Genomic DNA, 23195 nt, shown 5'->3' with positions numbered 1-23195 from the left:
AAGGATTCATTTTAGTTTTTAATCGTGTGGCATGTCCATTCCCCTGTGACTTACTTTTCTAGGTCTGCCAAGCCAATAAAACTTTAAAGTAAAAATGCCATAGAATTAAGGAAATGGAAAGATTATCTGCATTGAAAAGAGGGCAGATACAGATTCCTTGGGCATTCAGCACTCACATGAACACTGTGTTTATGCACTAAAGATGGTATCAGATTTCTTTGGTACAGAAGCTATTCCTTGCTACCAGTTGCACGAATCTTTGTCGTGCTGCAAAATAATACTATTTAGCTTGTGTCAAAACTAGATAGGAAACCATATTTTCTGAGATTTCTCACATAAAACTATCCAAGTATTATCATACAATAATATTCTCACTTTAATACATCTTTCTTGCTATTTCACAATACGTAAACACATTGTAGTGTGTGAAGAGAAATGTACATAAAGGACCTGTTTGCAGTAAGAGTTTACAAATACCACGTGAATCTCTGGAAACATTTGAAGGGAGAAGCATTTTCTAACTTTAATAATATATTGGGATTAAGAATTAAAAGCAGAGGGGAAGTAGCTTTGTGCAGTGTAACCTAACAAGTGTGCTAAGAATCAACTTTTGGCAAGAAAACTCCCAATTTGCCCTCTCTCCCTGAAGTTGACCTGGTGGATGAAATAGTAGATGTGTGTATGATTCTAGGCATGCCTTCTCCAAAGATCAACATTTGTACACACTTTAGTCACCTTTTATACGCAGTGCTATTGACATTAACCAGAGAGGCCAGTCTGACAGCGCTGTACTTTAACACCAGCTAAAGAGTTGCTCTGCTCTACTTGCGTGGTTTATCTAAAAAGACTCAGCGCTGAAATCACACAATGTAATTGTTTTCAGTTTTTAAGAGTTCTCTTCCAGATACAATATCCTGTAAGGCACTTGAGTGTCCTACTGAAATCGACATATGTACGATAGGTAATTTGATTATGTATTTTTTTATACTTCTGAAAACATTAGGCTGAGCTCTGTAACTCATCAATATATTATATCTGAATCTGCTTTCATTTGCACAAGTATAAAACAACTTTAATGCTACTTTTGTAATTACGTTTGCTCAGTATCAAACAAGTGTTACCTAGAGCAGAATTGAGGCTGGTAGCTGTTAAAAACACGTATTTGCTCAAATGCAGGTCAGAGGAAAAGGAGAGAAAATTAATAAGATATATATAGAAAACAATTAATTTTCAAATTAAATAGAAGGAACACCCTCCCCCCCCCCCACAACCAGATGATACTGCTTTGTTTTTGTAAAAAGTAGAATTGCACAACTGCCTGGAAGCTTGGTCTTGTTTCCCTAATAGCACGTGTCTGGGTAACTTCTAGAGCTGAATAGGGCTGGCAGTGAGTTAGGCCTGTCAGTATGAAGTTTACCTTGCACAAAGAACATTTGTTGACTGATTCTTGCAACACTTTGAATACTGTATCTTTATTGCCATGGTCTGTGGTTTTTTTTATAATTTTATAATACTAATATATTAGAATTGCTCTATCATATCATTGTATTATCCCACTAATGAAGGAGTTTTTGTTTGGGGTAAAGCATTTCAACTGCATCTGCAAGGGGTATTCTGCTGTTTTGCCCATCCTTTTCAGTTTTACAGCAGGTCACGTTCACATTCTGGCACAGGGATTTCATACAGTGTTTTCTAGTTGAAACTAATTGAGACTGCTGTATCTGGAGGCCAGTTGTGTTTCACAAGATGAAGTGTTCAAATAGATGATCATATTCCTGGGACTGCGTAGAAGCGTAATTTTTGTTTGCACTTGAGAATAGTTTTTGTTTTCATCTGTTAAGAACCATGACCCTAGAGAACAGAGGTTAACATACTTGTACCATCATTATTGTTTGATTTAATTGTAATTATACGTATGTGCGTATTAAAACACACACATTGTTGCTTTTGATTTTTTTAGTTGGCTTTTAAAATTGATTATTAATTCTATTTACCTGATTATTAACAGTATTTTCCAAAATTATTTAATTATGTTTTTCAGATATAAGGGAAATCACTATATTGGCAGGCAAGATAATTAATCCAAAATTATATTTTTGCAGTCCTGTATTTTATTGGATAACAGGGATATAGAATAGAAGATGATCAATGTTCTAACTGCCAGTATCAAGAAAGTTAATAATTTTAATACAGTTCCCAGAAATGTCTTGCAAAATCTTAATTTAATGAAGACTGCTACATTATAAGAGTTTTGCTTAGGATATTTCTTTTAATCTATGGAAATCTGCTACTAGAACATTTTAATGTAGATGTGAACATATGTGTCTGTCCTAACACCATGGTGATATAAATTACTATGATTGGTACCCACCGTGGGACAGCCAGTAAGGAAATACTAAGAAAACTGAATTACTTTATCTCCCTCTCTATGGTCCCTATGAGTCTTGATGGGAAATATGTGCTATATCTATACAGTCTCTTTGTCTAAATAAAACTAAACCTCATGTATCATTAGCATGGCACTTAGCAAGAGGATTAAAATATGATAAATAATACTTCACATAATAAAGTAATCTTAGTAAGGTTTCCCAATTCAAATTCAGCAGCTTGGCATCCCCTTTGATAATTGTGGTGTTGTGTTCCTACGGAGATGGCAAGCCATTTCATATGAGTTGCTATTTCAGTGCTTCTGGTAATTCGTGTTATACTATGACCGTTGCTGGTTGCTGTCAGTAGACCCTACCTGCCTTGTCTGTTGCAATTGTAAAAAAAAAAACAACCCACCCCCAACTTGGAAATAAAGTATTGTCCTGGAGATTATAACTATTATACTTAATTTTCTGTCAGATCCTTCACTTGCAATGTTTAATTCAAAGCTTATACATTTTACACTACCTTTTTAATCTCTAACACTATCCACAATTGTGAGAGACTGCATGTGTCCAACTTTGTTTGGAAAGGTTCAGGGCCATCAGCCTCCGTAACTATACTGGTTTTGTTAGACCTGTTTCCTGAGTTTAAAAGCTGTGATGGAGGAAGTTACAGGCGAGGAATTTGGCAATGGATGACAAATGGGATGGGAAGAGAATGAAGGGGAGGGTGACAAAGAGTTTCTTTCCATGTCTTGCACAGCTGAGTATGATGCCTTGCGATGTCTGTTTGCTTTTGTGAAAAACACCTTTGTAATGAAGTTGTTTAAGCAGCTGTACACTGGGAAAATCCTCATTAGAATCAGAAAGAAACGAATTATTTACAAACCATATTGCATGACAGTGTTGGCAATTTTAAGAGCAGTGAGTCCACATGATGTAGGTGAATTAGTCATGAGTTCTCTGTATGGCCAGCAGCTGATGGGCAGGATCCTGGGATGCCTGGCACTCATCCTTCACTGTGCAAACCATAGGCAATCCATTAGTGTAAAGAGCTGATGTCTCCAGCCTGTGAGTCAGAAGAGCTGCTAAGTGGATATTTGTTTGTACAAATCCAGGTTTTTATCTGTTTTCCCTCATCTCTGAGAATGTGTTATCTATGTCCTTTTAGTCCAGCGGCAGATTAAATTTGTAGCAAAGTCACAAAGAGAAACTTGAAGGAATATGTTTTTTCTTGTTTTTTGCAATCTTATGCCTAATCATGGGTGAAACCCCTAAATATAGTCTTAATTAATTAATCATTCTTCACAGAACTGGAAATAAATAAAATTGATATAGTGTATAACTTGTGGGGGAAAAAGAGCATTTTGCAAGTAAATTGGAAAAAACAAGGAAGTACCTTTATAAACAACTGAATGGATTTTTACACTGACTGGCTTATAAAAATGAAACTCATGTAAACCCATACTGGATGAATGTAATAGCTTCTTAAACCTTTTAAAATTATTATTATTATTATCTGTAATGGTTAATATTTTTGTATTAAAGTGAAGAATCTGTAAGTAAATAGTAGGATTTATTTATGTGACTGTGTAAAATTTATAAATGATCTGTGTGTACTAGCACGAGATGAGCTTTTAAACTGAAGTAAGTGTGGAGTTTTTGTATAGCTACTGATACTGAAAAAGTCAGAGAAGTCTTAAACTCTGATATTTATCATTAATATTGTTGCTAAAATGAAGCACCAGCCCTTTAAAGATAGTAACACTAATAATATTAACCTTGATTACTGGAAAGTTGCCAGCTCTTCATCATCCTGCAGAAATATATTATACTTGAACCGAGAAAACATGCAATTGTCTTTCCCCCTCCTTATTCCCACAAACTGGAACAGTATTATGTTAGCATGAGCTGTGCTGAGCCGAATCCAATCTGGAATTAAGAATGCTCCAGGGCATTTTTAATAAACTGTCATTCATTTGAACTCTAACCTTTTTTAATTTGCAGAATCTGGTGATGCAGATGTATGCTTCAGCCATATTAGCTTCTTTTTATTTTCTTATCTTGGTATAAAATATTGCTGATTGGACTGGATAACGTGGAGCTGCAGAAGTAGAATGTGTTTGTTTAAAAGAGAAAGAAATATAGTTTAGTTTGCTGTTTTTCTGCCATTCTGAAACGCAAAATTAGTTCTATTACTGATTTTAATAAAATTCATGAAGCACTGAGGTCAGTTAGGCTTTCTGAAAGTATGAAAAAATACTGGCTTTTATTAGAAAATGTAAAGGATAAAATAAGGCCGTTGTCTTGCAAAGGGGAAGAAAACCCAGTTAATATTTCCAGGGCGTAGAGTACCTATAGCAGAGAACTTCGTGTTCAACAAGGTTCTCACAGAAAACTCTTCCAAAACACGAATTCGTCTTCTTTAGCTGGTGTCTGAAATGGCAAAGCTTGTGATGAGTAGTTCATCTAACAGAGATGGTGGGGACAAACCGAGCAGATTTTCAAGCACTGACCCCCTTCCCCCGGGGTTATGACGTCACACTCCCCGGAAGGTGTCGCTGCAAGGCAGAGGTGCCGCAGGAGGAGCTGCTCCAGCGTCAGCTGCCCTGGAAAAACATCAGCGTTGCTTGCATAGAGACGGTTCCTGCCCAAGCTTCAGCACATGGAGGCATCAGAAATGCTGCCAGGGTTTTGGAATACGCTGCTGATCAGCAGTTACGTTGAGACACTTTTCTGTATTTCTGTGGAAATACAGGTCTTAAGGATGCATATGTGATAATTAAGGTAAATAGAGGAAAATGGCTGTGTGAGATAGTACAGGTAACAAACATGGTCATGAATACAAAGTTTATCTTGATCCTTTGTATGATGATGAGAGACGTATGTAAATATATGTAAATGTGCTATTTGGTCATTATTGAACTGATACTTCCATAGTGGGGACAGTTCAAAAGCAGGAGAGTGGCAAAGCTAAGAAACTGGAAGGCAGAACCATACTAGTGCTTTGGAGAGGAAAGGACTCAGACCCACCTGATTCTCTAGATGAAGCGCCCCTAAGTGCAGCAGCAGAAGCATTTGATATGTCAGAAAGCTGAAATGTATCACTGGTAGTACTGGATTTGTTTCTGTTTCTTGCAGTAGGACTAAGGGGTAGTAAATCAACGTTAACCCCCCCCCCTTTTTTTTTTTCCTGCTGTCATTTAATTGTGATATCAAAGAAGAGAGCATGTGCTTACATTAAGAATTTGGTTTATGTTTTATGATGCTTCCCCCCCCTCCCCCCCAGTCTTTATATCTAGATAATACTGCCTTCAGTGTTTTTGAAGTTAATTCTCCTTTGCAATATGTTAGCTACAGCTATATAATAAACATGCTAAGATGACTTTGTGTGTAACTTCAGCATTCACACATTTGATAGTAGTTGATTAAAACCCCCTTAAATCTGTTTCTTCCGCACATGCCTGCCAGTTGAATTCTGCTGTAGGTGTTGGTGAGACAGTTAACTAGGAAAACATATGACTCTGAACTTGGGTCATGTTCAAAAAATGAAGGAAGAACTTGCTGGCAAATACTGTGTTGAAAGTGTAAATGAAAATATAACTTTCAAGTCTGCACATGTTAACGGTTTGTGGTTTTAAGAAGTTTTCATATTTAAATTTTTAAAGCTTTTTTCTCTCCTCTCTTTTAAACTTTGATCTCTTTTGTCTGGCAATACAGGAAGATGTTATTAATATACATTAACAAATCCACAGCTTTGTTTTTCATAAGTCTTTAATTCCCTTAAATGTTTTAAAATGTAACTGATGTGCTGTATCAGAACTTAGGTGACCATTCAGTCCATCAACAGGCTGAGTACTAAACTGGGCTGGACCTGTAGGAAAAGGAAAGTAGTGGCACTAAAGATGTGGAAGTGCTACTCTTCCGCCTTCTTATGTTCCCCTCTGCCAAACAGATCTCAAAGTGTGGAGTGACTTGGTGTTTGAAGTTAGTGTCTTGAAGCGAGAGCCCGTATGAATGAATGACTTTGCAATCTTGAATCCTCACTACTGTTTCCATTAATGTATTCTGCCTAGAATTAACTAACAGGCTGGAAGCTCAGCAGAAACTATATGCAGTTTTTAAAAAGCAGAAGGGTAAGACTAAGAACCCCAGAAACCAGGGTTGTAGTAATTGGTGTTTGTCCTTGTTGGACACAGGATAGGTCCCTGTTCTTGTATTAAAACAGAAAATGAAATATCTTGTGTTATATTAGTAACATATTTTAAAATAAATATGATTCCTCCTTTTTAAATATTTTTGGGATTGGATTTTTAAAAAAAAAAATTCCCTAGGAAAAAATCCAGATTTTTTGGTTTTAAAAAATGTTATTTCTCTAAAGTATATCTCTCTTTGATGCTTCTACTGTTCAAGTTCACTGGATAGTAATTTTACAAAGATATGCAAAGCCTACATTTTTCTTCATGGCTTGCTTTAGTGGAATATCATACCTGCGGACAGTACTGCACAATTTGCACTCCATGCTGTTGCATTGTTATCAGTATTAGACTGTTTTTCCTTTCTGAGTGGAAGGCTGGTCATACATAGTTTCAATGCTGTTGGTAATTCTGATTCTACATTCCTAAACTATAACTTCTTACTCACTGAAGACATAATCAGATACGTTCTAGAATTTTACTGATCTTTTACAGTGTTTATAAAGATGCAGGTGCAGCTGGAGTAGAAGGGGTAAGCAGTCAGTGTATCATTTCAAACAGGGTGTGAGTCCTCGTTATAATTTGGTGAAGACTGCATTATTAATGTGGTTGTATTAAACCTGTTATATAGAAGGAAATATGTGTTCAAATTGAAACAATAATGTGTGGTTTCTAAACACTGATTGCATGCTAGGAGGGTCTGGATGACAGCAAACAATAATTAAGCATCATGAACTTGGAGAAAACATCTTATTTTCTCTATAGACACACTGATTATGCGACCAGTGTGGAATGTTCTCAGAATTTTAATACAGCAAGAAAAGTGAAAACTTTTCAGTGACTTGTGTAACATGAAATGGGAGAGACTATTCCAGTTGTTTTTTTTTTTTTCTTCCTGAAGTGTTGTCTAATTTATAAACTGTTAATATTTGGACAAAGGAGGTGAGGAAGAAAATACAGGAAATTAGACATTTGTTTAGATTATTATATCTCATAAAAATAAATCTGTTGTTTACTTGCAGTTCTTAATGTCATTATTCATGTATTATTTGAATAGGGGGAAATTATATTGATGTTCTGGTTGCAAGAGAGTATTTGTGAACCTTTGGTTCTCTGAATGATTCATCCCACATGTAAATTTCCTTCTGCCAGGCAGGTGTCATGTCATTCTTTAGTGTGTTCTTTAAATAATGTGATAGAGCATGTCAAACACTCTTTTTACTTTTAAGTTTTGTTTTCTAAAAAGATGAAGATTTTCTGAATTCCTGCAATAAGCAATTTATCCTACATCCAGCTGACATTTACCAATGGTAAAGAAAGAATGGGATCACCGTAACATCCCTATATTTCATACTACAGAGATTCTCACAGTTGTCATGAAGTAAATAACTTGGTTGTTACTAGAGCAATAACAGCCATTTAAAGTTCAGAATCATGGAACAGTTTGTGTTAGAAGGGACCACTAGAGGCAATACAGTTCAAACCCCTGGACAAAGTAGGGGTAACTTCAAAGTTGGATCAGGTTCCCCAGGCTTTGTTCAGTCAAGATCTGAAAAAACCGAAGGTCTGGAGGGTCTACAGCTTCCCTGGGCAACCTGTTCTGCACAAAAGGGTTGTGAGTTTATTTGGATTAAGAATACATGGATTTATCGTGGTCAGTTATATATTCAAATGTGTAGCTATGCGTCTAAAATTTCTAAAATGACTGTTCTGATGTGTTACCGCCACCCTGAATGTAAATAATATGAATGGTACAGAAAATATTTATAAATTGTGTCTGTGTGTGGCAGTGGCCCAGGTTAAACAGGTTTCTGGCAATCTACGTTAGTTCTGTTTTGTGTAAATGTTGCCTATTACTCAATGGATTCATGGAAGCATTAAGATTTTTTGGTACTGAAAGACTACATTTGTTGCTTGCTTTTAAAGCAGTTTAAGATAGACATGACTTTCAACAGCCATTTACTTCAAATAATACCTTTTAAAAAATGTGGATTTATATGGATTTAAGATTTACTTAGTGTAAAGAATATGGAGCTTAAACAGTTCTCTCCTTTAGGTAGAAGAGCTGATGAATGCACTGGAAAAGACTAGACAAGAATTAGATTCTACCAAAGCTCGTCTTGCCTCAACACAGCAGTCTTTGGCTGAAAAAGAAGCACATCTGGCTAACCTGAGAATAGAGCGAAGAAAACAGCTTGAAGAAATTCTAGAAATGAAGTAAGCACTTTAATTTTTCTCATTTATAGAAAAATTAAAATTACTAGTTTCTTGCCATGAAAGAACAGGATTTTTTTCTGTGGTTTCTTTTCTGTGTCCAAATCTAAGGACTTCTAATAGTTTTAAGTGTTAAAATTCCTTTTAAAATATGGAAATGCAATACTCTTAATTTTAGAAGTACTCAACAACCGACAATTTTTTTAAAGCTGTCCTTTCTTACATGAAAACAGAATAAAAATCAGCGCAGTATAATGTCCATTGGAAACTGAGGGTCTAAAACTCCATCTTTCAGAGGGAATTTTATGTTGGAATTTCCATTAGTGTCAAATTCAAGAAAAGGGGTTTATGAACTTGATAGATATAGTGCCGCCCCCCATCAACAAATCCCTATTTGCATACATATTATCACTATGTTAAGTGTAAAGAACTGAAAAGGGACAATAGACCTGTAATTTACATCTAAATTCCTACCTTCAATAAAGGTAAATATCTGCAATTATGGGATGTTAAAACTCTGACATGATCTTTAAAATTAGTTAAGAAGAGTGAACCTGTCATAACTTGGCAAGGCTGGTAAGTGTGTAGTTAACATTCAACAAGGAAAATTCGCTGTTGTAATTTCCAAACTATTTTGAGGGCAGGAGAGGGTGGGGAATGCAAAGCACTTAAGCCATTGAAGCCTTGAAAAGCCGGAATCATCACTTCAGCTAAATTGTTGTAGATATTCTTACATTTTAAGATTATGTAAGTAAGAAGGTAAGTCCTTACATTTTAAAGGAAGGTAAGTAATAAAAAAAAAAAAATAATAATGTTCCTGTAAACAAGGCCAAGTGGAAATGGAAACACATATTTACTAGAGTTTTCTAAAAGTAGTTGTTTAAGAATGGCAGCCATGTAGTAGACGTGCAGAAATAACTGTAATGTAACATCAATATTTCCAGTGAAATCAAAAGAACTTCTGCTATTGTCTTAATGAAGTCTTTATCCATACAGAAAAATGGGAACATATATGAATTAGTGTGTGATACTATATTTTATGATAGATACATTGGTTTATTTTTCTGATACTCTGGACTTACCCGTACATATTAATACACCTATGATAACTCGATTCTCAGTGCCAGTATATTTCATGCAGCATCTGTTCTCTGTGTAGTGCTTTGGTCTGTTTATTTGAGTCCATGCTTGTGTTTTGTCCCAAGAGTCAGTTTTTTGGCTTTCTTTTTATCCTAGTTTTCAATTATTGAGCAACAAAGTGTGTGGGGAAAGCAGTGTCTTTAATTCTGTTTTGGTTGAGTACACAGAACCTCGTGGAACTCCGTGAGGTGTGTATCTTCAGTCTGGGAAGTGAGATTTGACTTTTCTTGCGATAAACACTTTTCTATTTCATGAATAAATGACTGACTGGATGGTACTAGTGGTGAAAGACCCATTATCAAAGGTCCGAGTTAGGAATATTTGGAATTTAAAATAAGAGATAAATATGTATTGCGTTTGTATAGTATCAATTAAAAAATAAAATAATATAGAAAAAAGAAGAACATTTTAAATTTGCATCTAAAAATTAAATTAATACAAATTTTATTGTGTTTGTTTTCTTCGAGTAGCCATTAGTATGGGTTTGTTTTTTTATAAAAGACTTCTTTCTCTTTTTTTACCTTTGATATTTAAGTGCTGTTTTGTTAGCTGTGTAAGCATGTAAACTTTTTCTGCCATTACTTTTTTCTGTCTTCAAGCAAAGCAATTCTTCGTGTACAATTTTAATTTTTATTCCTGAACAAAACCATTCTAACCTGTAATAATAAAAATAATTTTAATGTGTACTTCTTTCTGCTTAGGCCACAGAGGATTACTTAATCCTCTACTAGGCATCTTTCCCCACTACCTAGCACTGTGTCGTTACTTCTAGGAGTCTGATTCTCTAGCTTGTGTACAAATCATTTGCTCTGACATCTGTGATTCAGCTAATATGTTATAACTCAGTTTGATTTAAAAAAACCCAACCGATATATTCTATTATTATTTTTAATCTTATCCTGACTTTCTTTCTTTAAAATGTGTTACAAAGCTGAGTTCATATTGGAGGGAGGATCAGAGGTTGTATTGCTTGTGGTGAGTTGGAAAAAAATGAATACAACTGTCAGATGTCAAGATGGTTTTGCTGGTGTACAAGATAGGAAATAGAGTTAATGAACAAAGTAGAACACAGAAAGCCACAGCACAATATTACTAAACAGAGAAAATAGAATGCTGACAAAAATTCATGTGATCATATTTTATTTTCTTTTTACTGCATCTTTAACTTATTACGTTATTACTCAGTCAAAAGCAAAAATGAACATACTCATTTTTTTAGGCCCAGTGTATGGGAAGGACTACATGATTGTTATTAAATGTGAATTAAAAGGGAATTTTAGTTTCAGAAACCATAATAAGATATGCTAAACAATAAAAAGTGATACACATGTAAACATCTTTTAGAAGTAATTCAGATTTTTCATGGCAGTACTTTATTTTTTTAAAGTGCTCACTGAAATAAGTGTATGAAAAACCTTATAAAAATGCTGCATTACAACAGGATATGCCAGATGTGCCATTGAATTTTTTTTAATGAATAAGGCATTCTCAAAAACAGTTTGAAGAAGGTTGCGAAGACCCAGACATCCACTGACAGAATAATAATTGTGTTGTAGTAAGATACTACCATAGTGTGTCTGTAATTTAGATAATTTATTCTTTGGCAGCATTGACCATAACTCCTATTTATAATTTTTTTATTTCAACATAAAGTGATCACAGGTCTTGGCTGCTAGCTTCCAGTTAAATAGGCATGCACTGTGTGTTTAAGAACATTCATGATGTTTTCCTATGCTTATATTATGTTCAAGTTCCAAACATAACTCTGCATTCTAGGCCCATCTGGCTGACATAGCCAAGATCCATCTTAATTTACTGGCTCCAATCAGTTGTCAGCTTCAGATAACTTCTTTAGTTGTCCTTCCATGTTCCCATATACCTTCAGTTATTTAAGGAAGTTTAGAGTTAAAATGGATAGCAGCTTAATCTTGTTCATAATCTAGTTGGTCTTTTTGAACTGGAAACCAGTTAAGTACCCATTAAATTAATGGTAATTTGATGGAAGGAGATAAATATCAAGTCATTCTTAACTTGATGCCAGCATGTGAAAAAGTAAGATTTATTTTAAAAGAATTCCAAAGCATTGAGTCTGGAGAAGGATTTGCATTTGTATGATACTTTCTAAATATGTGATTACTCCCCTCCTCCCCCTCCACATGTCTATTAAAAATATTACTATATTAGTTCTGGAGGAAATATTTTTGTTATGGTCATATTATTTTAGCAGTGCACATATAACTCATACTGACATTAATGGAAGTTACGCATACATGCAGCATGTGTTCAAATCCATCATTTTGCCTAATTGTCTTAATGCTTTGTGTTCTATCTGAGCATTAAAAAAAATAATCAATGCTCTTATTTTTTAATAAGTGATAGGTTGAAAAACTCTGTATTGCAGTGTGAAAAAAAGACACATTGATGTTTTAACAAATGAATTTAACATCTATGGAAAAGTTTCAATTGGCCTGAACTTTAAAATTGGTAGTTAGAAACATACATCAAGACTACTTTCCCAGACATTGTTTTTGTTTTCCATGAGTCTGCAAGAAGGAGCACAGCCTACTGAGAGCTTCACAAGGGTTACCTAGAAAAGCATATTCATTTTGTAATATGAAAATATTGAGGGTAGGAGAAGTTTCTGTACTGTGATGTAGTGGGGGTTGTTTCAGATGTTTCTGAAATGCCACATTTGTGGAGCATATTTTGTTGACCACAAGGTATCCACAAGGCTTTCATACAGATGCCCTTTCCTATGTGGTAATTTCTTCAAAAACTCATAAACCTGCTTGTAACAAAAATAGATAGCTGTATTGATAGATAAATGAGTATTTATATAACATTAAAATTCCTTATATATGTATGTAAAGGAAATGCCTGTCCTTAAGTAAAGTGGATTTTGCATTATGGAATTGATCATCTTTTTAGAGGTGGTCAAATTATTTTACCCCATGAAATATATAAAGTTTGACCTTGAGAGCCAATAGTAAGTTTAATAGCATGTGAGGGAAAATAATGTAAAAATTATGATGATCTTTTTTGTTTGTTCAACTTTTAAATTATATGCACATAATCTTCAAGCTGCAACCACTGAAGTTAAAAACAAGACAAAAATTCCTCAACCCCCCAAACTTTTGTTACCAAAACTTGGGGTTTTCTCAACTAAATGCCCATACATTAACTTTCTGTAATGTTTATGTAGAGATATGTTTAAATCCAAGATTTTAAAAGAAATTGTTGCCTTGTGGTTTTACATTAATTTCATGATCTTTCAGTGACTTCGTTACATGTGTCAAACGCTGCACTTAGTAGGGAGTGATCATGGGATTAATCCCCCTAAAGACTGACTGTCATGTTTTGACTTTGAATTCTTAATTTTTGAGATCCAACTGTTAATTACTGAGTGTTTCCTTTAGCAGTTAACTCTGTATGGTCAATGCGCTGATGCTTTCAGAGTATCTGCACTAAATTCTTGGCAAGAGTTTGAAAGGCAATTTCCTTGACTTGGATAGAGTTCGTGCCATCACCTGTGGTTATTGCTAAATCAGTTTTGTTGGAAGTGACTTTGCCCTGAAATTCACTACAAGTTTCCAGAGGAATATGTATTTTCCCTTATGTGAAATAAATCAGATTACTTCAGTAATGAAGCATTTAAGATCTCCTAATAAAATAACCAGCTACCAGTCCTTTCATTGAATAACAAAAATAGAACATTATTGTAAAAAATCAAAATTATGATTTGATTTTGCAGTAAATTTTCTTAGGGCTACAGTATAAAACTAGACTTCCCTTCTTTTGTTTAAGAGTGTCCACCTTTTTTTCACTGAAAATAATAAATGAACATTGCTTATCTCTGTTTTTTCAGTATGTTTACTTTATTCATTTAACAGCACCTGTGGATAGTCAGGGATGAAATATTTGTGAGCAGAAGGGGGTAAAATGTTTTTTTCACGAGCATTCGGTTCCACCAGGTGCCACTCTTCCCTCTTTTACCTGCTGGGTCAGGGGTTCGGTTGCTTGGCCCAATGTGGAGAGGGCACCTGCGTTTGCCACTAGATGCCAGCCTTGGGTGCAAGACCATGGTCTGGATCTGCTTGGTTCAACACACAGTGTGAACAACTTCATGGAGTGAGCAGGAAGCTTCTCTTTCAGGGAAGAGGGTGTGTTTTGTCTGTTTGTCTGTCATTTGGTCTCCCTGGGTCCCCTCCTTCCTTTTAGTGCAGGAAATTTGAACATGGGCAAGTATACAAAAGGCTTCAAGTGGAATTTGAGGATATTGCGGGCATGAAGAGGGTCTTTGAATGGATTCTGGAAGTCATGGATCACAGCCTAAGGGGAGGACTGTGTAAGATGTAAAACTAAAGCATCACAGTCAGAGTTTGTAGGGAAGTCAAAATGCTTTATGAACTACTAGCAGCAGAAGTATAAGGAAGTTTACTATTCATCTGGTTTTCTGCAGACATACCCCTTTTTTCCATCTATAAATTTTACTGGAGCAGAAGTTGGGGATTTCACATCTGTGTAGCAGCTCAGCAGGAGCTGCAGCTCTGACAAGGGCTGTTGGATGTCCAGAGAATCTAGACATGTTTCCAGCACCTGGACAAATCAGCTCATGTCCATGCCTTACGTTCTATTACTATTTCCATCTATCATCATCTCAGACTGGCACTTGGGGAGGCAAAGGGAGAGGAACTCTGCATGTTTTCCTTTATTTATGTCCTAATTACTCCACCCCAAGAGGTTGTGTCACCGACAGGATAGTGTTTTCTTCCTCATTGCTGTGGGTACAGCTATGGTCAGAAGCGCTTCTGAAATCTGTGTCTGTGTGTGTGTGTAGTAAATCCAGTGCATCTGGAACATTTCAGAGTAATTGTGTATGCAGTTCACCTGTTCAGTGCATACACAGGCCAGAACCATGACACTCATTGACAGGAAAATCCCTGATGAAATTGTAGGGACTCTACTTGCATGTAGTCATGAAGTTAATTTCCTTTTTTTGGGGGTCTTCCATACAGCAGCAAGGATAAGGAAAGCAATACAGTGAAGTAGGAGGAATTGGCGAGGTAATTTAACCTTGGAACTATTCTTTGAAATTGCCGGGAACTCACTCTTTAAAACCACTTAAAACAATAGCTTCCCTATAGACCCTGTCTGCTTTCTGTGTTACAGAGAGGCAGTGTGTGCGCCCACCACCCCCTTCTATCCAGAATGGAGAGTGAGAAGGTAGATAACAATTTCTCTTGCCTTTACTGGAAATGAGGTGTTTAACTAAAAGGTCTGGGCAAAGATGCTGATTTTAAGCTCCCTTTTAAAATGCCAGTCTGTTCTAAAAAGAGCCAGCACCTACCTTGGGGATAGTTCTAGGCTGAATTAGTAGCGGTGGAAACATGACATTAAAGGATGCTCTTTGAACTGAAGTTTAAGTAAATACATCAGGGTCAGATTTCTTAGAGTATTAAGTATTATTTTGAAAGTAGGATCATTTTAGAATAACTTTTGCTTGTTTGGCAGCTCTAATACAGCCTATATTTTGAGAAAGATAGCTATGATAATTTCTCTAACCTGAATTCTGTAATATATCTTTACTTAACAGGTTAGATAACAGAGTAATGTATAAATAGCTGTGGAGAAAAAAATAATTTTCAGAAAGAGTTTACTGTTTCTTGTAATTTTATTAGAGGGATTATTTTGACTTGTTTCAACTCTGGTAATGTATACTATAAATATGTTCAGTGAATGGATAGCAAGTTGATTGTCTCAAAAGTTGTGCCATGTCGAATGTTGAACACTGGACTGTTTTTTAGTAACCTGTGGACTGCTTCCATTTAATTGTAGGATTCATGCTGAGAGTGTGGAGAGTCATATCCCAAGTTAAATACAAACAAAACAGCAGGATGTTGATACAACTGTGACTTCCATAGGAAGTAGTTAGAATGGTAATGTGGTCTCCTTCTAACTTGGGTGGAAAGTCTCTTGTGACTGCTTTTGCCCCACAGACCTGTAACACAGCATGCCTTGACTAACATTTTTGACACCAACTTGCAACCATCATAAAGATTAGAGAAACCCAAATGAAGGCTTTGTTCTCTGGAACAGAAGCTTTCTTGACTAAAATGAAGAGATGTTTTTCTTTTGTAAACAACGAAGGGGCACAAAGCAATAAAATGTTTCTCTCTGTGAGAACAGAATGAGTGAAGTGTTTACTAGGCAAAGCGCTTCTCCTATTTAAAGACATGTGAATGTCACCAAGCTCTTATTCACTTGAGAGTCCTGTATGTTCGGGCTAAATGATAGTATGCTTTGATTTTATTTTATACAATTTGTGATGTTTCAAAATTAATCATTTTATTAAATAAAGTAATAATTTACTTTCAAAGTAGATTGTCACCTGGTACTGAAGGCTAGGCAGTGAGATCAATTTAGGGTTTCTCCAAAACATGGTATGAGAGGCTGTATTTTGCCTGCTTTATATGGGTATCCAGAGAAAGGAAGCTGGAGCCTCTCCCAAGTTTCCTGTCACCTCTGGACAGTGGGAAAGTGCTGTAAGAACCTTTTCAAAGTGTTTCCCTCCCAGTAAGGCAATGTATTCTCTGTTATGGAATGGCAGCAGTGGTACTTAGGTCACAGAAACGTCGCCTGAAGGTGAAACAGGAAGAATTCAAAACTCAGACATATTCCAAAAAAACCCGTACTGTGGTTATAATAATTAAGCATACTTTTCTGACCTAGAAAATGGGTCTGGATTTTGACCAGGTTCTTTTCATCATCTTGTAAGTATTTTGGCTTAATTATCATGTGGTTCCATGAGTTGTGTTATCAAGAAATTATATAAATATAAGCTTCAGGCGATCTACTTGTAAAAATGATCTTATAGGTTCCTATGAATCCATATGGTCTGAGGCATCTGTCAGGCAGCAAGAGCCTTTGATTGTAGTTGCCCCTCTGTATCCTAGTAGTGTACTTTTTCAAATTCTGTTGCTGTTTTCCTCTTCCCATTCAGTAGAAAAATAAGTCAGTGCTCCAGAAAACATTTTATCTTGGAAATTCCACGACACTATTTAGGGGTTTTATTCTGTGAGTACTTTCCCTGGAACTTGAATGGTAGAGAGATCAAGGGGATCCTGCAGCTGCTTTATGAGGGAGAGACTTAAAGACTTTCCACTCTGGGGAGGGGAAGGCAGGGGGAGGTATGTTTGAAGTTTCCAGAATCTCAAAGGAAGGCATAAACTGAAGGTAGGACTGTTGTTTATCAAATCCCACAGAAAGAGGAACATCAGGCACTTGCTGAAGTTAATCAGTGATCAATTTGAAAAAGAGAGGAGCAACTTTATGGAGTGGTTGGTTTGTGACCACCAGGAACTTGCTTCCACAGAGGGCAGGGTGGCATCAGCTGGTTCAAAGAAAGGTTAGACAAATTTGTGGACAAGACATCCATAAGTAGGTGGTACTTCATACTCTTCGATTGTTGTTCTTTATCAGTGTTGGTAAAATTAATTTCTCTCTGAAGAATTAGCTCATTTCTTTCACATTGCTCCCTTACACTGAAACATCCACAGTGATTTTTAATTTTATTTTTAATTTTTGTTTTGAGAACCAGTTATATTAAGTCAACTAATACATTCTGGAAAGATTAAAGGCCATACTTCTCTTGCATCTTCTTTTGCCCTATAGTGCGTAAGTGGATTTACAAGATGATACAAGTGACAAGTGATTGTTTTAAAGTGCAGGTTATAAGAGTGAGAGATGACAGTTGCATTAAATTCTCTACTGATTAAATCACTTAGAAGACAGTCAGGATTAACAGTGTTCCAGGTTTACAGGTATCTCAAACTGCTTGAAGGGCTTTGATTTGCAGAGTATTCTGTCTTTTGTAGTGCAAATGAAAATTTGAAGACACAATTGCAATTGGAAATACATTTGCTTCTACTCCTTTTTTTCCTTTTAAAAAAAGATCAACCTCTTAAAACTAAAATGCTTTTCTAGATTTTTTTTTCCTTTTTAAAAAGTCTGTGATGTCTATAGGTTTAAAATACACAATTTTAATCTATGATGGACCATTCTAAATTAATGTTAGGTGGAATAATAGTCAGAAATGCAAAGTGATGGGAAGGATAATATATAGTAGCAAGGAGTACCTCAGTGAAACATGGAAAATGGTAAAAGGAAGAGGGCTACACAGACCTGAAGAATAAATAACCAGGTCTGGACTCTTACAAAGGAAAGAGAGAGTTTGAAGTATATTTTATATTTTAATCTGAAGTTTAAAACTTGAAACTCCTCAGGGAATTTTAGAAATCTTAACTTTGTAGACAAAGAAGAAAAAGTATCTATGCTAAATACTAAGTATTAAACAGGTTTTGTCTTTTTTATTGCACAATTTTTTATCTTTTTTATTATTTTAAGAAAATGTAATCAACAAAATCATTTTACCAGAAGAACAATACTGTAGAAAAAATTTCTATTCTTAATCTTGAAGACGCTATAGATTTATTTTAAAACTACCTTAAAAGTGCTTTTATTAGCTAAAAATTAGTAATGATACAAATGATGAAATAGGACGGCATTTGTTTTGAAGTTCAGCCAGCATGGGAATGCAAAGGCCTCCACCTCTGATTATATACTCAAAACAACAAGTGGCTCAAAAGACAGAAAGGAAGGAGTAGGAGGCTGAAAGTAAAAAAAAAAAAAAAAAAAAAGTTTGGCTTCTGTTTCATGGATTTTTATTTTTTTCTAAGCTGACTGAATTACGCCCTTGTCTACTGAAAACCTCTTAGTGTAATTCCCATTGGCCTCTGTGACACCTAGGGCAGTGCTGATCAACTGCAGGCTCCCATATTCCTAACCTTAGCCAACTGAATATGATTCTAGCAGATGTTTCTGCATTTTAGACCTCAAAATATGATGGGTCAGGTTGGTTGGTTTTTTTTTTTTCCTTTTTCCAGTGGCAAATCTTGCATACTTGAGACCCAGGACATACGATTGAATGGTAGGAATTATGAACTGAGCATCTCCCCAGTGGGATAATGCTGAACTTCATGTAAACTCAGATCTTTGAACAGAGAGAACCAAATAAATTTAAAGGTTGAATCATTTAAAGTGAATTACTGGCTTATTGTTTAATATTGTATGAAAACACAAAACATGCTTAGAAATGTATATGTTCATGTTTTCTGTTAAAAGGAAAAGGTCTTATAAGGTCGGAAGAGAACAAAGTCAGAAGCAATCAAACAGGAATAGCTTTCCTGGTAGCAAAAGGGAAAGGTTTGATTAGCGTTCTCTGCTTACCCATTACTCCTTAGGTGCTATGAAGGAAATCCACTGCTACCTTCTTCCTGTGCTTGCTCATTCCTCCCATTCCCCATGCCCAGAGCAAAACAAGTACTTCTCAGTGGGCTGTGGAAAAAATAAATCCAAGGTCCTACTGCTTTGTTTCTTCTCATCAGCTCTCATGCAAGATGTGCTTGAAGTTTTGTGTTCTCATGACTGAGTGTTCACTAAGGCTCTCTAATCTGCATTCCCTGATGCTTTGTAAGGTGGGACCTTGGGGGCAGCCTTTCTGCTTATAAGGGCATAAGTAAGATTTGCTCTTTTATCTAATTGGTACAGTGGCACATTTAAGGATGTATTGTCATAATGGTCTGTACCTCTGTCTTTGAATGAGTCAGCTTCTCTCTTTGGGGGAGAGAAACACACTCAAGCCATGTTTTAAATCCAAGAGAACTCACCCTACGTATTCTGGTGGCATTTATGCCCTCCCACTGAACTCTGTATAGTCCTGACAAGACTGATCAATACTCTTTATTAATACAGTGCCAGGCATCCTTCCTTGGCCATGGCACGTTCCTATAATAAAACAAGATAGTGATAACATGATACATGTTTTTATTATTGCCAACACTAGACAATGTAAGTGGGCAAGATTGTAGTGAAAAGAGAATTCTTCAAATATAATTGGTAAAATATGGCATAGCACACAAAAAAGTGCTCAAGTGCTGAATTTCTAACGAGCAACACCTCCCCATTTAATGCTGTGCTGTTTAGCAGAGGCTGACAGATCATGACTTATGTGATGAAATTAGGATGAGCTCATCTCAATTTTCTCTGATTGTGAATAAACTTGGCTATGTCTTCAATGTTGTGCAGTGTACCAGCAAAGAAAAGCCCTATTTAAGATGGTACATTATTTAAGAAGATACATTATAAAAGTCTGTGCTACGTCTTATTGTCAAGCTGTTGTGTTCAGGATAAACATCTCCTTAAAAGGACACATTAGCTATCATCCTGAAGGTGAAGTGGCATCAACTGAATAGATAAAATTTTCAAGGCAAAACACAAGCTTGGTGACAGTACAAACTTCTGCAGAATATTGGTAGTGGAAAGATTTTTTCAATTGTTGATAAATAGGTATGCTTTATTAGTAGAGGAGTTTACATAATCCTAATAGGAGTACTATGATTATTAAGTTGCATTTTAGTATTTAAAAGTATATTGGGTGATGCAAGTGAAAGCCTTAGTATGTTTTTTCCCTCATACTTAACAGTGAATTTCTCAAAAACCATCTAGTTTTAGTTTTGTAAATACATAGATACTAAATGGGCAAACTCTGTTCACTGGTTTAGATTAGAAATGTAAGAATACTTTTTTGTGGCTAAACTCTTCCCAGTTTCTAACCACCCCTACCTCAAACATGTAGTTTATCTTTGTTGCATTTGACTCTGACCAAAATTAGGCCACACAGCCCCGAGTATCACTATATTGCTAAAATCATTGAAGTTACAAGGGATTTGTCTTTTTTGCTTCCCGGCAAAGTCCTCTTGCATTCTCTGAAGACTAGCATACATGGTTCTTATTTTCTAGGTGGTAAGGAAAAGGTAGATTGGTCTAACACAGACACAGTCGTTAAATGTACTACTTTGTTATTTTTTTGTTTTTCAACTCCCCTCAGCTCTCTTTATTATTAGGAAACAGAAATAGGTACTGAGGAGAAAATGAAGGTAGGTTACTCTTGTGACCTAAAAAAAGTAGCCTAGATACTTTCAAATGCTTAGATTATGAGAGTTGTTAATGTAAGTTATTGAACAAAATTCTAATTCCACTTAAATTCTTTCTTATATCCTGCCTTATTTCTTTAGGCTGGAAGTATTTTTAATGAAATGCAGTCAGTTATTGCATCAGTAGGTGAGCAATAGTGAGGGGACTTCAAAGTAGTTATGTTCATCTGTCTGCATGTTATGGCAAGCTATGTTCCAAAGCCTGATTAGGGAGTAGTGATACAATTAATAGGAAGAGTGATCTGAACTTTAAACCCTCCTAAAAGCTCCAAAATGCGGAATTTTCTCGTCACTATTTGGAGGATTTAGTGTGTGTGGTAACCTGTGAATGTTTTGGTGAGCTGGACAATCTCATCTAGGACTTGTATGACTGTCTTGAGAAACTCTTTTAGTTTTAGATGTGGTTTGTAAACAAACGGTATGTAGTTCATGTCTGTGGGGTTTAGAGCAGGAGCTGGTTGATGTTTGGACTAGCATGAAATTCAGTAGCAAAAACCTAGAGATTATTACAGAACACTTAATGAATAGAAGCCCACAAAGTGTGGTAGATCGTCATCTGACATCCAGGAACCTGATACCCTCTTAACAGAGCGGAAAGTACCCGGACATTCATGAGGTTCAAGAAAAGACTTTTCACCCATTGAAATATATCTCAACTTTCAGCATATATGGAAGAAATGTGACTGTTTCCAGTCTTGTTTTGGGTGCCCATTATGCTCCTCGTCCCCCTGAATATTTTTTTGAAACCCTGTAGAAAGCTGGTGAAATGAATTTTATGGATTTTACAGCTCTTCTTATGTGTCTCCCCACCAGCTACCAGCTGCTGCCCCTCTTAAAAAAAGTAATACAAGTATCCATTCAGGATGAAAATTACCTACAGTATTTTCACAGTTGTATTAAGAAATATGATTTATATTTTTTTCTCTCTTAGAAAGATCTCCCTTCAACACTTCTATACTATGACGTTTTGTTTAGTCTAATGTAGGCTTTTCTTAGTATCGTGCCTAAAAGTGGATCTAATTAACAGATGAACTTAGGAAATCCCTACTGTAATTTGGCAACTAAATGAATGGGGGATATCAGTATATGACAAGCAACTTCCACTTAAGGCTAATGTAACTATTACCTCATTAGAAGTGCAACTTTACACTCTTCAAATAAAACCTTTATTGAATTTAAAATATGTATTTGACAAAGGACTAGCTGAACTTACTTGAAATTGCCTTTTTGAAATTATGCTGCCTTTATTGATCCTGACTAGCTTTATAAATGTTTATCTTAATCATGTTTTATTGTGATTAAAAAAGATTGCAGATACTCTGCCATTTCTGTAAAGTGAGCTGTTGGAACTTTTTTTGTTAAAGATGGGGGTAGGGTAAAAAGAATAGTCCAGCTCCAGAGAGGAGGCCCCTCACAGGCCATATGAATCCACTTACATGTAAATTGCTTGTCTATATGAATTAAGGTGAAGGTTATGAAAGAACTGCATTTCTGTGTTTATTGTAGGATTTTTGACAGTCTCTTTCCTCTTTCAAGTAAATTTGGCTTAAGTCCACAGTCAGTACAGTTTTAAGTAAACTCCTCTTTTGTTACATTAACAAGGTTATAACATCACTGAGGCAGATTTCCAGCTGCATGAATTGAGGGCTAAGCATGCAGACTGAGGGGATAATTAAAACCTTAGGGTGGGTGAGTTAAACTACCAACTAAAATTGGATAAAAGGCTAATTGTCCATAGCAACATAATACATGTCTCTAAATACCTGTGAAATAAAGATAAATATTCGTGGTCTTTTAATTCCTTTTAGAATCCTCAGATTTGGATTGCATTTTAGGGCATGACAAAAATCAAGAGTAAGTAAACAGAAACCCACAGAATTATTTCCCAGGTATTCTTGTGGTTTAGTTATTAATTGAAAAGAAAGAATTATTTTGAAGACTTCAGTGGTTTCCTAGCTGTCTTTAGAATACAAGAAGCATTTTTGTGTAGGAAGTATGAGCCTTGCTGTGTGATACAGTATATCAGAATGGACTGGTCGGTGCTTTGTCAAAATTTGTCATATCTCTTTTTCCTTCCTCCTTTTTTTCATTATTAAGAGTGGAGTTACATACCTTTGGTGACCTTCAAGAAGATGACATAGAGTCAGGCAAGATGATACATTACCACAAAGTTAAAAAAACAAAATGGGTTGTAATGGCAGCTTGTACTGAACTAAATGAATTGT

General features: G+C 35.7%; 1 protein-coding gene across 1 annotated transcript in view; it reads left to right on the top strand.

Moving 5' to 3' along the window:
- The window catches only part of ERC2 (ELKS/RAB6-interacting/CAST family member 2), a gene marked incomplete at both ends in the record, with an annotated part of 332401 nt that overhangs the window by 218502 nt on the left and 90704 nt on the right, over nt 1-23195 (top strand). The window contains one exon of the mRNA XM_084269469.1: nt 8622-8782. Coding sequence (XP_084125595.1) covers nt 8622-8782 — 161 coding nt within the window. The remainder of the gene's footprint in view (nt 1-8621; nt 8783-23195) is intronic.

Source organism: Gallinula chloropus (assembly GCF_964237585.1).
Source record: "Gallinula chloropus genome assembly, chromosome: 12".
NCBI classification, from domain to species: domain Eukaryota; kingdom Metazoa; phylum Chordata; class Aves; order Gruiformes; family Rallidae; genus Gallinula; species Gallinula chloropus.
The sequence above is the reverse complement of the archived record's forward strand: the minus strand, read 5'-3'. Positions and strand labels throughout refer to the sequence as shown.